General features: G+C 39.9%; 1 protein-coding gene across 1 annotated transcript in view; it reads right to left on the bottom strand.

Moving 5' to 3' along the window:
- Positions 1-2,149: 2,149 nt before the first annotated feature.
- The window catches only part of LOC126094461 (katanin-interacting protein-like), a 338,835-nt gene continuing 323,667 nt past the window's right edge, over positions 2,150-17,317 (bottom strand). The window contains exons 14-15 of the mRNA XM_049908844.1: positions 6,551-6,693; positions 2,150-2,642 (exon numbers count right to left, since the gene is read on the bottom strand). Of these exons, the coding sequence (XP_049764801.1) occupies positions 2,507-2,642; positions 6,551-6,693 (279 nt within the window). The 3' untranslated portion in view covers positions 2,150-2,506. The remainder of the gene's footprint in view (positions 2,643-6,550; positions 6,694-17,317) is intronic.

Genomic DNA, 17,317 nt, shown 5'->3' with positions numbered 1-17,317 from the left:
TCAAGCCACGAGATCTCGCCAGCCGATGACAGCAGATATTCAGAGCATAGGGCACGTGTTATAGTCAGCCACTAGCAAGATTACTGGTTACATAGCGCGAACACACAAGAGGAAAAGCTAACGGTTTACATTAACGTACACAGTACCGTATATCTACAAGAAAAGCTAAGCTTTCACGTGTAATATTGGTCTTTTTTTTTGGTGTGATATACTTTAAGATACATCACACAAATGTGCCAGTAAATTTAAAATTGTGACATAAATGCCTCGGCTCGAAATTCTTGAAGTGGCTGGTCCTCAAACTGTTCAGTTTCGAACGCTCTGTGATTTAGATATCCATCCCACTTTCACACACGTAACATAATTCATCTTGCGTAAAAAGAAATTTACTTTGAAAGTAACGCTTTTCTAACCACCGTTCGCAATACTGTTAGTTATAGGTTCGATTTACCAGTTGCCAGAGAGCGCCAAAAACGAATTATTGTGCGTGTGCAACTGCAGTGGTGTAGGAAGCCCGCATGTTCGTGTGTATAAAGCACTAAGAGAGCTTACACTACACCATAAAAGAAACAGGGCATCAGAGGATACTCCAAAAGGCATCAAAATTTCGTGAATCATACTAAAATGCATAATTCGGCTTGAAGTGCACATTGGTTTTTTCCAAATTCACAATGAAGTAGGTCCCATCTGATATTAAGCTTTTCAGTGTGATTTTTGGGATGTAAATTTTCTTGGAGTACCAGTACTCTACGATCTCATGTTTGGTTCTTTATTATGGCATAATGCCATACATGGCAGAAGATGATAACGTGCACTTGAAATTCACCGAACAGTTGGAAGTATCCAAAATTGTTAAATGAAACACTTCGTTTCAAATAAAATGATTGCCTCAGCGGAATTTCTTTAGCAAACTTGCAAAAATAAATTCATTCTTCTGCAAGGCGATTAATGCTTGACTGCTACTAACGTGGAAAGAAAATAAAATCAGAAACTGAAATTAATAATATATTTTTGCCCTCTGTAATTATGTGAATGCATTTTAATTCACTTGATAGCTCCCGGCCACAGAAATCCGTTTTGTTTTCATTTGACGTGGGAGCTGTACACGAAGAGAAGCAGCGAAATCACTTAACGTAAACACGGGTCACGTGGAGACTAACCCCCTCCCCACTACAACTCAGACAACTCTGTGCAAGCGCGAATCTGGCAGCTAGGGCGCGCGAGAAAAATTTTTCTCGTTTGCATCTGGCTGCTTGCTGCTACTACCGATGCAGCTAACAGCCAAACTTCAAGAAGCGGGAAGCGAGAGAAGGTACTGCTTATACGCGAGTCAAATGCGCATGCGCAACAGACAGCTGGCAACTGGTCAAACGAACCTAATGTGAACAGTTGTGACGTCATGCTCATAGCAAGCAGTTTATTGTTACGAAGAATTACAGTCTGCGCCCTACGGCCTTTAACATATTTTTGCTATCTGTAGACGCTTGTGCGTGCACGGTGTTTTGTTGTCGTAAAATGCACATTTCCTTTGCCACTACAGTTTTATTTTTTTCCCTCTCGCTTATATTTTATTGCTGCAGTATCATTCTCCAGTAGCAGGATACAATAACATTCTTTGCTAGAGAATCAATTCTGCAGTCAAAACTACAAAAATGTAACTGAAAACTAAAACAATGGAAAATTCCCGGAATTCCGAAAAATTCCCGGGTTTTTCCCGGTTTTCTCCCGGATGAAAAAATTCCCGGGTTTTTCCCGGTTGTCCCGGGTCGTATACACCCTGCATTACATAAATTTTCCTCTTCATCTTATATGAGATTTTGATTTCCTTAGTTACCCACATGACTTACTTGTTTTTTTAATGGAGCTTCTCCATAACATGCACCCACAGCATCATCTGGCAAAAGACCTGACTCACACTGCTCATCTTCCCTCTCTTTGCCTCATGTGTTCTTCCCTAGCCTCTCTCCACTTACATCTATCCAGATAACTACTTTTGACAATCAATGTTGTGTGTACTCTTCCTGGAAAAAGAGCACAAACCTGAAGAATGTAACAAAGTGTTTCTAATTTGTTACAGCTCTTCTGAGTACTTGGGATTCAGAAATTTGCGGAAGAATCAATCTGTAAAAATCACCACAATACATTTAAATTTAATTCAGCTCGTAAATATGTGTACATTTTGCAATTACTATGTAACATTTTCAGCTTGCTTCGGGCTGAATATATTCACATAAAATACTTGAGTTCATTTGCTCATCTTGGTAGTGTTTACTCCCTAACAGAAAAACACAGATAAAGTATATATATAAGTTTCTAACTGAGAAAACTCGGCTGTTTCTCTTCCTGAAGATTTATGAGTAAGGCACATACTGAAGTGAATACTTACAAATGGATACATGTGATTCCAGAATGTGTGGAACACAAACCTCAACAAACAAAAATACCCAGACAATTCTTCACAGAAGAAATAAAAAGCTGCAGCACACTTAACCAGATCAGTTGGCCTCTAATCTTCCATTTCTCTGTGGATGATAGAGGTCACAGGCCGGAGTGATGGATCGGCAGAGGTACAAGAACTTCCTCCTGATGTTACTCGTTTGTAGTCATTTAGAAGACGAACATGATGGCCGTGGCCTTTATGTCTGCAAAATGAAAAGAGCTTTCTGAAAATATAATTGAGATTCTATTGACCATTTACAGTGTGAAATTTCCATTTACGGAAGCAGATAATTCATGATTATTGTTGCCAATAATGAGAACACGAGTCAGTATTCTCTAAAATGTTTCTAATGAATATACCTGACAAAAAAGCTAGCACTTACTACAACAGATTTGTCAGATTCATAATGTATTTAATCCTGGTATCCCGGCTCTAGCATGGTGAGTAAGGTTTCACCAATAAATGGGTACACCAATAAATCATTAAATATGTATGCATTTACATCACATCATTAATAAGACTCATAGTTGGAGATCAAATTCAAGTTGTATAAGGACAGAAATGGAAATCAGTTGTGTATTTTTCAAAGGAGTTACTGTAGAATTTGCCTTTATCAATTTAGGAAATTATGGAAAATCCTAATCTGAAAGGTCAGTGGGGATTTCAGCCTGGCTCCAGCCAAGTGACTGTCAAGGGCGCCATTACACATGGATGGATGCGTTTATACTCTAGACCCTCTAAAACACCACAGAAAATACTGGAATAAAAATTAAATTTTCATTGATTTTGTATTTGGTGCACGTCTCTAATTCAAATATTCATGAGTGTGATCGATTATTTAGTGACATATTTCATCATCTTCAGTCATGATTTGTGGATTATTTCGCTGTTCATTAGTCTTAGGTGCAACATTAAAATTAGGAAATTGAACAAGCTCTTAAATTATTCCATTGATGTAAATTGTCTATACCAAGTAAAGTGACTTAGACAGGCCACCCCACAAACATCCAGAATGTGTAAATACAGAACTAGTTATTGAATTATTCCAATGACCTAAGTTCTCTACACCAGGTTAAGTGGCTTAGACAGGCCACCCCACAAACATCCAGAATGTGTAAATACAGAACTAGTTATTGAATTATTCCAATGACCTAAGTTCTCTACACCAGGTTAAGTGGCTTAGACAGGCCACCCCACAAATATTCATAATGTGTAAATACACAGTCTAGTCACATTAATGTGACCATCTGTCAAAAGCCCGAATAAACTCCCTTTTGCCATGCAGAAATGCAGGAAGAGAGTCAATGAGGTTCTGGAAGGTACTGAGAGGGATGTGGAGGCATGCCGACTACAATGCCATGGCCAGCAGCATTAGGTTCCTTGGTTGATGATCCATGACTTAAACAGCCCGACTGAAATAGCCCCATAGATTCTCGACTGGGTTTTACACCAGGGAGTTTGGAGGCCAGGGAGCACAGTAAACTCATTCTGGTGTATGTACATACACTGTGAGCTGTGTGACATGCTGCATTGCCTGTTAGTAGATGCCATTGTTCCAAAGAAGAAGGAAGCTTGTAGGGGTGGTTATGGTCCCCAAGGATAGATGCTTACTGCTGTTGATCCAATGTGTCTTCCAGAATGGCAAGACCACATAGAGAATGCCATGAAAACATTCCCCAGACCATAACGCTCCTTCCTATGACCTGGGCCCTTTTGACAATTATTGCATCGCTGTACATACTGACAGTCATTGGTCCAACGGAGAGTAAAATGTGATTCATCTGAAATGGGCACCTACCACCCATCAGTGGATGTCCTGTTGCAGTACTGGCATCCAACTCCAGCCATCATTGCTGATAAACAGCAGTCAGCATGGCAATGTACCACATGTATGGCTTTGCAATTCATGTATCCAATTATCTAAATATGGCAATATAACTTTGCCGAAACTAGCAATTAGGGTTTATATCAACTATGATCTGAACAATAAAACTTCTATTTTGGAAGCTTTTTTGCAATGTATAAAGATTGCTCTACTTCTGACAATGACAGGTAATTACAGTAAAGTACATCAAATTGTAACATTCATTTGGAGTACACGAATCTGGCAGCTTGGGTGCGCCAGAAAAAGTTTTTTGTGTAGCATGAACGTTTCTTGCTAGCGCTCCAATGGCACTTCAAGCAGCCAGAAGTGGGAGAAGGCACTGCTCTTACTCAACTCAAATGCACATGTGCATGAGCCCGCTGACAACCGTTCGAAATGAACATAACATAAACACTTGTGACTTCACACTCATTGGAAGCAGTCTGCTGTTATGAAATATTCCATAGTCTTCATCCTGAAGCCTTTGACACATTTTGCTGTTTATCTGTTCTACCAGTGAAAACTACAAAAAATTAACAAAAGACTAAAACAATGAAAAATTCCCAGAATTCTACAAAATTCCTGGGTTTTCCCTGGATTTCCTGGTTGTCCTGGAACTTATACACCCTGGATACACACTCTCCATCCCATCTGACATCTCCTCAATTTCTAGTGCAGCAGCTAGAACTCATGTCAACAGATCTTCCTCTGTCTCTATAGGAACCTCATAAAACAAACTTTGCACACGATCCCACAAAAAGTAGTCCATAGAAGCCGGACCGTTTCGGCCTACCTATCATTCACCATACCATCTGTTGTGATGTCTGCGAGCCATAGGTGAGAAGTGAGACGGTACACAATCATGCTGAAACCACATTTCCTGACAGATATTCGTGGCAAAGCTTCCAAAATGAGTCCAATATCATAGGCAAATCAAGTATGCACGATTAATTAGCTTGAGTGGAAGCATATATGGCCAAATGACATGACATGACCTTCCAAGAAGACCTGCCCACACGTTAATACAAACTGGTGCTGAAATCCCTGAAAATGCATGGCACGAGGGTTTTCTTCTGCCCAGACATAGTTGCTTCGTGAATTCAGAACACAGTCCCTAGTGAACTTACTTATATCTGTGAACAGAACTCAACGTGGAAACAGTTCTGCACTGACGCAGTGGTCAGGAATCAAATGCAATAGGCAATGCATTGTGGAAAATCAGCTGGACCCATAGTGTGTACCCTTTGTAAGTGGTATGGATGTAATTGTTGCTCACATGGAAGGTCCCAGACAATACTATCTAACACTCACTGCACACACAATTTTTCAAGTACTTATTGCCAGGTTCTCTTCAATGCAATGTAATACGTCTTCTCCAAATTCAGGTGTGCAGCATTGCTGTGGAGCACCACAGTCCTGCCTTCTCACAGTGAAGGTACCTGTTTCTCGCAGCAGCTGCATAACTTGGGAAAAATGTTTGTGCGATGGTGTGCTACGTGGTGGAAAACCTTTATGGTACAGCTGACCAGCAGCTCCTCCCTTACCTCGAGCTTTGCTATAGACAAGGAGCATGTCTATGTGTTCCAAAAATATGTACCAAACCATGTTTACTATATCAGAGACACACATTGAATAGGTCTCACAGTAAGGCAGGTTTAAGTGACAACAGATGACTGTCTGAAGTAGTACACAACATTTTCTCTATCCTACTGTACACCATGACAAGTATCTCTAAGACTTTTATCTTTTCCTCAGCGCACATGAACGCATTACACATCTGAATTATTTGTAGAATGGAAATGGTACTTTCCTGTACATGGGTTCCTATTCAAAATGTTAAGTATTCACTCCCATCTACAAGCCCTTAAAGTTTGTAACGAAAATTTCTGAACACCCTGTATATCAGAATGAAGTTCGGCCAAAAGTTTGACAATTGTTTTTATTTTGCTTTACTGGCTTCACAGATTAACCTGGCATGTTCAGAAGCCTACAAAACTTGGGATACTAAGTAAAGTTTTGTAATACACATCTTATAATTTACATAAATGTGTGGCCAAGTTCTAATGATTTATAGTATCTCAAACTTTGTAGGCTTCTGAAGATGATAGATTAATCTGTTAAGCCAGTAAAGCAAAATAAAAATAACTGATGACTGAATTTTATTCTGAAACATAATTGTTGAGTTGTGAATACTGATGTACGATTTACTTATTTGCTCAAGAATAAATGTCTAATTCAAAACTCACCTGACTTCTGTGCTTTGTTCTTGACTAATTAAATCCGTATTCAACGTAAACAGGACAGTGCGATATGGAACTCTTGATGATCCTTGTAAATGTGATGCCTGATCAAGTTCACCATTGTAAACTAGAAGATCATCTACCAATATCTAGAAAAAATTTGAATTATATTGAGTTGCTGTACAAATGCAATATTATTTATAATAAAAACACTGCTTTAACATATTTTAATACCAGCCTCACTTAAAAAGTTTGCGTAAAATGACCCTGTATAAAATGTATTAGAATTATTCTTAAAATTATGAGACTTAATGAGAATTCTGGACTTTTGGAAAACTTAATTTCTCATATTTTTGAAGTAGTCTCCACTAAGTTACATATGCAAATACTTCCTTTTTAACCAGTCAGAAAAAATTAATACAATAAACTTCTACTCAAGCTTGTTCTTGTATGTTTCACTTTGTATATTTTGATAAATTTAGGAAGAAATACTCCTAAATAACAATTTACAGTTACTGTCCTCCCTTCTTCATACGTTACTGGGGAGCTGTTCCAATTTACAATCTTAACAGTGTAAGGAAGCTTATTACTCACTCTATTTAAGTTCTCTACATGTTTTGTTGGATGAGCACCATGAATTGCCACATCACCTCTGGCTCACATTAATACATCCATACTTTACCACCAGATATGAAAATGACTAGTGATTTTCAAATGCTGGGATTGAACCTGGCATCTGTAATCTACAATAATCTCTCAGACGAATGACCAGGCGGTTCCCACAGACAGACACAACATTTTAACAACAGGACGAAATGTCATCACCAGACAAGTTGATGCACTGATATTGAGAGTTGGAAGTGATGCCTAACTTGTGGGATCCTAATCCCTCCCAGAGATGGCACCGATGAACCAGACGTCCTAAGTTTGCACACCAATACTTTGTTTGGTTCACTATCACACGGACCAACATCCCAGTAATCCCACTGACCACAACTTCACTCTACTGTTAGCACTGGGCTCCCTAGGTTTAGCGTCAGCAAAAATAAGAAGTCTTTGGCCAAACAGTGTGTATATTTTCATGTTGTGCCAACTTTTGAGAAAAAACAATGCAGTCACTACATAGTGTACATGTGATGAATTTCGTCTGCTGTTTTGTAGTGTTGTATTTGAATATTCTATCATGCTTTTATCTCTAGCTTACAGTAGTCTATTTGTTCTGCAGCACAATTTGTCTCTACTCTTCACTCTTCATCTTGACAGTCATGCAAGGCGAGGAGCTAATATTTGTTGTTCACCGAGACCTATTCTCTCACAAGAATACTTGAGTGAACAGCATTTTTCCAATTTTAGCATGTTGATCATTGGACTCTAGTTTTGACCTCTATTTTTCTTTAGACAGATGGAGGATGATATAATAAGGATCCCCAAGAGTTTAAATTATATTGTCTCTTTTATGATCAAAACCCAATCTGCACCACTGTTTAGTCAAAATATGTGGAATGTTTGGTGATATCTTAAACATGCGTAATAGTGGTGTGCAGTTCAGAGTTACCCTACAGTTTTCATCATTTGAATTATATCTGAAACCTCACATTGACAGTTGTAATGCTCAGGAGTGACCCAATTTTGGTGTGCAGGCAAAATATGTATCACACCTGTTGCTTCTCCATACTGTGGGCAACTTACTATAGGAGACTTTGTAATGTCAGAGTTGACTGTCACTGGAAAGTCCTGTTTGAAGAAGAAATACTTTGCAGAAGTTCTTCAAGTTGATGAACAAGCAGAGCAGGTCTTGCTGAAGTATATGCAACCCAGTGGAAAATGCTGGATTTGGCCCACAGAAGATGACATATCTTGGTAAAATATTTCAGTAATCTCCCAGAAAGTAAAACCACCCAAGCTGTTGAATAACAGGGGACAATTTGTTTTTCAGTAGTATTGAAATAGGCCTAGTTCTCTCTTGTTTAAGTTTTTATCATTTTAACATAATAATTAAAGTATTTTCTTGCTGTTTTGTTTTAAATTTCACTCAATAATATTGATGTATCTATGTGTCACACCCGCAACATGAAGGGAAAAAATATGTTGTCTTTTGGAAGTGTCTGTGAATAAAAGTTATCATATCTTGTATTTTATTACTCCTTCCTTCACTGTGTGGAAAATTATCAACCATCCTGATTCAGAAGTAGAAGACAAAATAACTAAAGAACACGGCTATGGGCAAATGAAGGGTAAAGTTTTGTCACACCCACAACACTTCTTCATGATTTTTTTTAGCAGGTTGAGTGTAAAATTAAGAGCTAAAATTTTTACAGGAGCTTTATAACATGCTACTCTATTCTCTAAATTAAAGTTAGCCTTACGTGCTCTTTCCTTCTGACTGAAACTTGCAAAACTGTGCTACAGCAAATTATCTTCCATTTAAAGTAACATGGTGTTATGTTAGGGTTCATTGTGTTCGTTTGAGGTAGGATGTATTCTAATGTGTCTTTCTCATGTGGCAAAATTGCAAACATGTTGTGCATGTAGCAGAAAAGAGCAAGTGTGCTATCATGAAGCTGATTTCAGTGCTACCTATTCAAAGGGATTCACATACAGAATCGCAACAGTAGGGCAGATGAGGCTGCTCTCTGCTACCTTAGACTGTTCATGCAGATGTACATCACGCAAGGGAAACCTTTGGTGACCCACAGGCCTGATTCACATACTTGCATAAGCTCAGGGGCTGCCTTCTCACACAAAAGCACCGTTCCCAGCACAAGAAGTCAAAACTCTAGTGTGTGAGGTTAATGTTTATGGGTTAACACACCAATATAAACGTTACCCCTTTCCTGAGATGTGATGCCAGCAAATTACGCCTCAACATACCCATTTTTGAGAGTACCTTCATTTTTTGTTCACCTGGAATTTCTTCCATGGGCCAGATGTGGCTTGTGCACCACTATTTGCTGCACATGATCTACAGCAATACTCGACAAGTGACCTGATGGTGTGTGGCAGAGGGTACTTCTCGTACCAATAACTGGTTCCCATTTCCTTGTTCCACTCGCAATTAGCATGCAGGAAGAATGACTGTCAGTATGCCTTTGTTTTAGCTCTAATTTCTTGAATTTTCTCATGTGGTCATGGAGGAAGTAATATGTTGCCAAATTCTTCCAGAAAGAGCTCTCTCGAAATTTCAATAGCACACATTTCTGTGATGTACAATGTCTCCTTTAGTGTCTGTCATTGGAGTTCATTAATCATATCCGTGATGTCCCATGTCAACTAAATGTTCTTGCGGCAAAATGCACTGCTCTTCATTGGATCTTCTCTACCTCTTCTATCAGTCCTACCTCGTATTGGTCCCAAACTGATTAACATTACTCAAGAATCAATCAAACTACAAAAATATGTCCAGATAGGGCAGTGTCTCATTAAGTCTGTCATGTCATTGAATTTCTCACCAATTTTGTTGAGAGACTCTTCTAGCAGCACACTGATAAAAATGGAAACCATTTGAAAGTTGAAATGGATGTTAGTGATAGTACAATTTTTTCTATATCAGAGCTTTAGATAGAGAGAGAGGGGGGGGGGGAATAGGGGGGAAGCAATCATATACATGAATTATTTTTTTATATAGTCTCCACTTGCGCACAAACACTTTGACAGTGGCATCAAATCAATGTCCTCCAACTGCTTCCTTCACTGTCCAACAAATGAAAATCACAGAGTGATAAGCCCAGATTGTTGGGAGGATGGTTTGATGTGGTCCAGAACAATTCCTGAATCTTTTGTTGAGTTCCAGCAGCTGAGTGGAGTCAAGCATTGTCATGCAGTATGATAACATTCCGGATTGGAAATGCGCCCTTTTTCTGACGATATGCAAGTTTTGTTTGGTCCAAAAGTAGGCAATAGTACACAGTAACCGTAACCACAGTATGAAGAAAGCTGATGAGACTAATTCCTTTAAAATCAAAAAAGACTGTTGCAAGAATCTTCCTCATGGAGAGATGGGTTTTAGCTCTGACAGGCGCAGATTCGTCCTTTTTGTGGCATTCGATGCTGCTTTTTTCAATTCCAAGGTGTACTGGTGCACCCACATTTCATCGCAGATCACAATCAGGCACAAAAAATGTTTCTCTTCAGTTTGGTAGTGTGTCAGTAGCCATTTGCCCACCTTGATACGATGAAATTTGTGCTCTGCAGTGAGAAGACAAGGCACCTACCTTGCAGACACTTTCTGAAATTCAAGGTTGTCAGTAATGATCACTTGAGCACTACTGTAACTCATGCCAACCTCAGTAGCAATTTCAATAACTGTTATTTGGTGATTGTTCTTGAATGGGCTGGCTAAAAATGATAATATTCTGCTCAGTCATGCTGATTCTCAGGTGATGTCTGTGAGCTGCAGTCTCAACTGTTTCTCATTCTTGTAGAAACTGTTTACACCACATGTACACTTAAGTCTTTTTCAGATGCTGTGCCCTAACTGTGCTGCAAGTATTTTCAAAATTTCACACAATTTTATGCCCTCTGTTGTGAGAAACTTGATTATAATGAGTTGCGCAAAAGATGAAGGTACCTCTTGCTACAACACTGTGATTCTAACTAAAGAAAAAGTACGGCAAAATTCTAGCTGTGGAGAGCAATCACTGGAAATCAAAGCAACAATGAGCAGATACCGAACCACTCTCCAGTTACAGAAAGGTGCATAAGTCGAAAATTCTGGTATATACACTCCTGGAAATTGAAATAAGAACACCGTGAATTCATTGTCCCAGGAAGGGGAAACTTCATTGACACATTCCTGGGGTCAGATACATCACATGATCACACTGACAGAACCACAGGCACATAGACACAGGCAACAGAGCATGCACAATGTCGGCACTAGTACAGTGTATATCCACCTTTCGCAGCAATGCAGGCTGCTATTCTCCCATGGAGACGATCGTAGAGATGCTGGATGTAGTCCTGTGGAACGGCTTGCCATGCCATTTCCACCTGGCGCCTCAGTTGGACCAGCGTTCATGCTGGACGTGCAGACCGCGTGAGACGACGCTTCATCCAGTCCCAAACATGCTCAATGGGGGACAGATCCGGAGATCTTGCTGGCCAGGGTAGTTGACTTACACCTTCTAGAGCACGTTGGGTGGCACGGGATACATGCGGACGTGCATTGTCCTGTTGGAACAGCAAGTTTCCTTGCCGGTCTAGGAATGGTAGAACGATGGGTTCGATGACGGTTTGGATGTACCGTGCACTATTCAGTGTCCCCTCGACGATCACCAGTGGTGTACGGCCAGTGTAGGAGATCGCTCCCCACACCATGATGCTGGGTGTTGGCCCTGTGTGCCTCGGTCGTATGCAGTCCTGATTGTGGCGCTCACCTGCACGGCGCCAAACACGCATACGACCATCATTGGCACCAAGGCAGAAGCGACTCTCATCGCTGAAGACGACACGTCTCCATTTGTCCCTCCATTCACGCCTGTCGCGACACCACTGGAGGCGGGCTGCACGATGTTGGGGCGTGAGCGGAAGACGGCCTAACGGTGTGCGGGACCGTAGCCCAGCTTCATGGAGACGGTTGCGAATGGTCCTCGCCGATACCCCAGGAGCAACAGTGTCCCTAATTTGCTGGGAAGTGGCGGTGCGGTCCCCTACGGCACTGCGTAGGATCCTACGATCTTGGCGTGCATCCGTGCGTCGCTGCAGTGTTGAGCAATTCGGCGGTACGTCCACCCGGCCTCCCGCATGCCCACTATACGCCCTCGCTCAAAGTCCGTCAACTGCACATACGGTTCACGTCCACGCTGTCGCGGCATGCTACCAGTGTTAAAGACTGCGATGGAGCTCCGTATGCTACGCAAACTGGCTGACACTGACGGTGGCGGTGCACAAATGCTGCGCAGCTAGCGCCATTCGACGGCCAACACCGCGGTTCCTGGTGTGTCCGCTGTGCCGTGCGTGTGATCATTGCTTGTACAGCCCTCTCGCAGTGTCCGGAGCAAGTATGGTGGGTCTGACACACCGGTGTCAATGTGTTCTTTTTTCCATTTTTAGGAGTGTATATGATTCAACCTTGTAAGTCCAAATTATTAGAGCTGGTATATGAAGTCCAACAGGTTGTGAATGTGGCTTTACATTTGTTTGACATATAATTGGGCCTGTCCAGCTACTTGGCAAGGCATGTTGGATCCCAATATAGCTGATTACTGGACCAAGTAGTACACTTTAATTGTGATTCTGGTAAGTTCATATACTCTTGATGGCATGTATTCTGTTAATTCTCAATAGCCTCAATTTGTAGACCAGATGGCCAGTGTAGTTTCAGTACTTTGTAAGGGTACTAATGTGTTTAATATACTACGGAGGTACAAGCAGAACAACAGTAGTCTTGGCAATAGGTATAACTGAGTAATCATGAATAGTTTCACATATAAGGCATTGAGATAGGTTTGCGTATTATTAGTCATGTATTAGTAGGATTCTGGGTTTGTTTGTTTGTTATTTTATGTTTGAGGTACCCCTAGAGCATCACACAGTGATGAAAGACTTCAATTCAATATGCTTATGTTATTGGCAGTAATTCCTTGGAGTCTGCAGTGCTGTGCACCTCGCCATGGAGCCTGACCGTGGTGAAATTCCATAGCTTGAGCTTTACAACAGTTCAAGGTCTCTCTGTGAACGTACTGTATGAAAGAAGGAAAGGGTCAATAGAGAACTATCATGTTTTGTATGCCAAGAATTTGAGTTGCTAAATGTTCACATTGTAAATGTGATAATAAGTCCAAATTTAGTTCTGTGTGTTGGATTTGACCACGTGGAATTAATTATGCACGAAATAGGAAGAAATCTGTCTTGGCAGCAGCAATAAACATGAGATTGCCTGGCACACAAACAAGAATTAAGAAGCTGCCACTAAGAGGTATTTAGGGTATTTAGCTGAAAATAACTACTTTGATTAAACTCAATCATCTCTAATAGATTAATTATCAACTGCAATGGATATTTCCATGCTAACATCAAGTTAAACTACACCAAGAAGAGTTGTGATTATGTGTGCATCCACCCACCACTACACCCACATGTACCTCAATGGCGGTTGGCAGCGTTCAACAAGAACCCTCCCTTAGTTGTCCAATGTCACATTGCAACACACTGCCCCAACAACTGGGGCACTAGCATAAGCAGTTACAGTGCCAGTTTAGAACACAGACAACTGTCTGATTGGTCATACTGTAAACAGTGATGTGTAACATTGTGTCAAACAACTATATACAACTTTTGCAGGAGTTAACTAATGGGAAGTGTACAAGATACAAAATATCCATATGCAGACATTTATTAGTATTAATTAAATATTGGTACTTATAGATTTTTAGTACTTTCCTCAGTAAAGTATTTTCCTCTCAAAGACAAGCAAATAACAGTCAAAGGAGTTATGTAAACATGCATGCAACATTTTGACCAATTAACCAAACAAATCAATAATATATTTTCTAAAACAGATACCATGTTTAATCAAATGGAGGAGAAAATGTCTGACCACACATCTCAAATCAATGGTAGGGTGGATCATTTGGAACATAGATTAGACATGGGATTCAAACATGTTGAAGAGATAGATATATAACTAGAAATTGTAGAAGATAAACTATGTAGCAAATTCGAACATATACAGGGTGGTCCATTGATAGTGACCGGGCCAAATATCTCACAAAATAAGCATCAAACGAAAAAACTACAAAGAATGAAACTTCACTAGCTTGAAGGGGGAAACCAGATGGCACTATGGTTGGCCCGCTAGATGGCGCTGCCATAGGTCAAACGGATATCAACTATGTTTTCTAGAATAGGAACCCTGATTTTTTATTACATATTCATGTAGTACGTAAAGAAATATGAATGTTTTAGTTGGTTTCCCCCTTCAAGCTACACAAGTTTCGTTCTTTGTAGTTTTTTCATTTGACGCTTATTTCGTGAGATATTTGGCCTTCCCTGCACAAGCTATTAAATTAACGAAGGGTGAGTTAGTTAAAAGAGTAGATATTTTGGAAGCAGAACTACTAGAAATGAAAACTAGCTTACAGAAAGTGACAAATAGGAATACAGATATGATATTGATAATGATTGATGAACTGGAGCACTGATTTCAAAATGGAAAACATGAAAAAGAACTTACTGATGCAGTATATTGTTATAATACCATTCAATTTCATAGTTCACCACTGTACCAATAGGAGGAACTTCTATACTGAATAACACTGAACACCCTAATAATAACACACAAGTAACCCATATAAATAACAATACTTAAACTCAGACTGCAAAAGTCAGGAAGAAAGAAAATGACCTTAAGATGAGTCAACTAGAAATAAATTATATTACAATTCATGTGAGGGTTTTACAACTATATTTAAAAGCAAAAGTCACAATCAAAAATTTCCCAATTTTAGACCATCCGGTGATGTACAACCTATGTTATTTTTAAAAACTTTTAAGACTATGTAGCCAGACACTTAGACTCACCACAATAAAATTATATTTGTGGTAAGTCATACAATAGCAGACACAATACAATGGGACATGCTAAAATTAGATGACTTGAAAATATATAATGATGTTGAGGTCAAATTTATGTCAAAGTACGTGAGTGAAGGAGCTCCTAATTAAACAAGGCTATGTATAAGTGGCAATCAAAAAGTTTATGTTTGAAGGCATTGCTGCAGCATACATGCAAACCAGCGTGTGATATGAACCAATTGTGTAATACATCAAGACAAGATGGAGAGGTAAACAACAATAATAATGATAAAATAACAATAATACAGAATGGGAAAACAATAGGCTTCCAAGGAAGCGTTCAGTCTCTAGAAGCAAATGAAAAAGTGCCACATCTAATCAGTTCACATTTAATAAGATACAATACTGCAAATAATGTCATAGACGAGATCTTAGAATAAAATAAACTGCCAATTAAGGAACAGGTGAACCAACACTTCTCCCTACATCTACATCCATACTCTGCAAGCCACTTGACGGTGTGTGGCGGAGGGTACCCTGAGTATCTCTATCGGTTCTCCCTTCTATTCCAGTCTCGTATTGTTCGTGGAAAGAACGATTGTCGGTATGCTTCTGTGTGGGCTCTAATCTCTCTGATTTTATCCTCATGGTCTCTTCGCGAGGTATACGTAGGAGGGAACAATATACTGCTTGACTCCTCAGTGAAGGTATGTTCTCGAAACTTTAACAAAAGCCCGTACCGAGCTACTGAGCGTCTCTCCTACAGAGTCTTCCACTGGAGTTTATCTATCATCTCCGTAACGCTTCGTGATTACTAAATGATCCTGTAACGAAGCGCGCTGCTTCTCTATCTCTTCTATCAACCCTATCTGGTACAGATCCCACACTGCTGAGCAGTATTCAAGCAGTGGGTGAACAAGCGTACTGTAACCTACTTGCTTTGTTTTCAGATTGCATTTCCTTAGGATTCTTCCAATGAATCTCAGTCTGGCATCTGCTTTATTGACGATCAACTTTATATGATCATTCCATTTTCAATCACTCCTAATGCGTACTCCCAGATTGTTGTTGTTGTTGTGGTCTTCAGTCCTGAGACTGGTTTGATGCAGCTCTCCATGCTACTCTATCCTGTGCAAGCTTCTTCATCTCCCAGTATCTACTGCAACCTACATCCTTCTGAATCTGCTTAGTGTATTCATCTCTTGGTCTCCCTCTGCGATTTTTACCCTCCACACTGCCCTCCAATGCTAAATTTGTGATCCCTTGATGCCTCAAAACATGTCCTACCAACCGATCTCTTCTTCTAGTCAAGTTGTGCCACAAACTTCTCTTCTCCCCAATCCTATTCAATACTTCCTCATTAGTTACGTGATCTACCCACTTTATCTTCAGCATTCTTCTGTAGCACCACATTTCGAAAGCTTCTATTCTCTTCTTGTCCAAACTAGTTATCGTCCATGTTTCACTTCCATACATGGCTACACTCCATACAAATACTTTCAGAAATGACTTCCTGACACTTAAATCTATACTCGATGTTAACAAATTCCTCTTCTTGAGAAACGCTTTCCTTGCCATTGCCAGTCTACATTTTATATCCTCTCTACTTCGACCATCATCGGTTATTTTACTCCCCAAATAGCAAAACTCCTTTACTACTTTAAGTGTCTCATTTCCTAATCTAATTCCCTCAGCATCACCCGACTTAATTTGACTACATTCCATTATCCTCGTTTTGCTTTTGTTGATGTTCATCTTATATCCTCCTTTCAAGACACTGTCCATTCCGTTCAACTGCTCTTCCAAGTCCTTTGCTGTCTCTGACAGAATTACAATGTCATCGGCGAACCTCAAAGTTTTTACTTCTTCTCCATGAATTTTAATACCTACTCCGAATTTTTCTTTTGTTTCCTTTACTGCTTGCTCAATATACAGATTGAATAACATCGGGGAGAGGCTACAACCCTGTCTTACTCCTTTCCCAACCACTGCTTCCCTTTCATGCCCCTCGACTCTTATAACTGCCATCTGGTTTCTGTACAAACTGTAAATAGCCTTTCGCTCCCTGTATTTTACCTCTGCCACCTTCAGAATTTGAAAGAGAGTATTCCAGTCAACATTGTCAAAAGCTTTCTCTAAGTCTACAAATGCTAGAAACGTAGGTTTGCCTTTTCTTAATCTTTCTTCTAAGGTAAGTCGTAAGGTCAGTATTGCCTCACGTGTTCCAACATTTCTACGGAATCCAAACTGATCTTCCCC

This window comes from Schistocerca cancellata, chromosome 8 (assembly GCF_023864275.1).
Source record: "Schistocerca cancellata isolate TAMUIC-IGC-003103 chromosome 8, iqSchCanc2.1, whole genome shotgun sequence".
Taxonomy (NCBI): Eukaryota; Metazoa; Arthropoda; class Insecta; order Orthoptera; family Acrididae; genus Schistocerca; species Schistocerca cancellata.
This window is presented reverse-complemented; position numbering and strand designations above follow the sequence as displayed.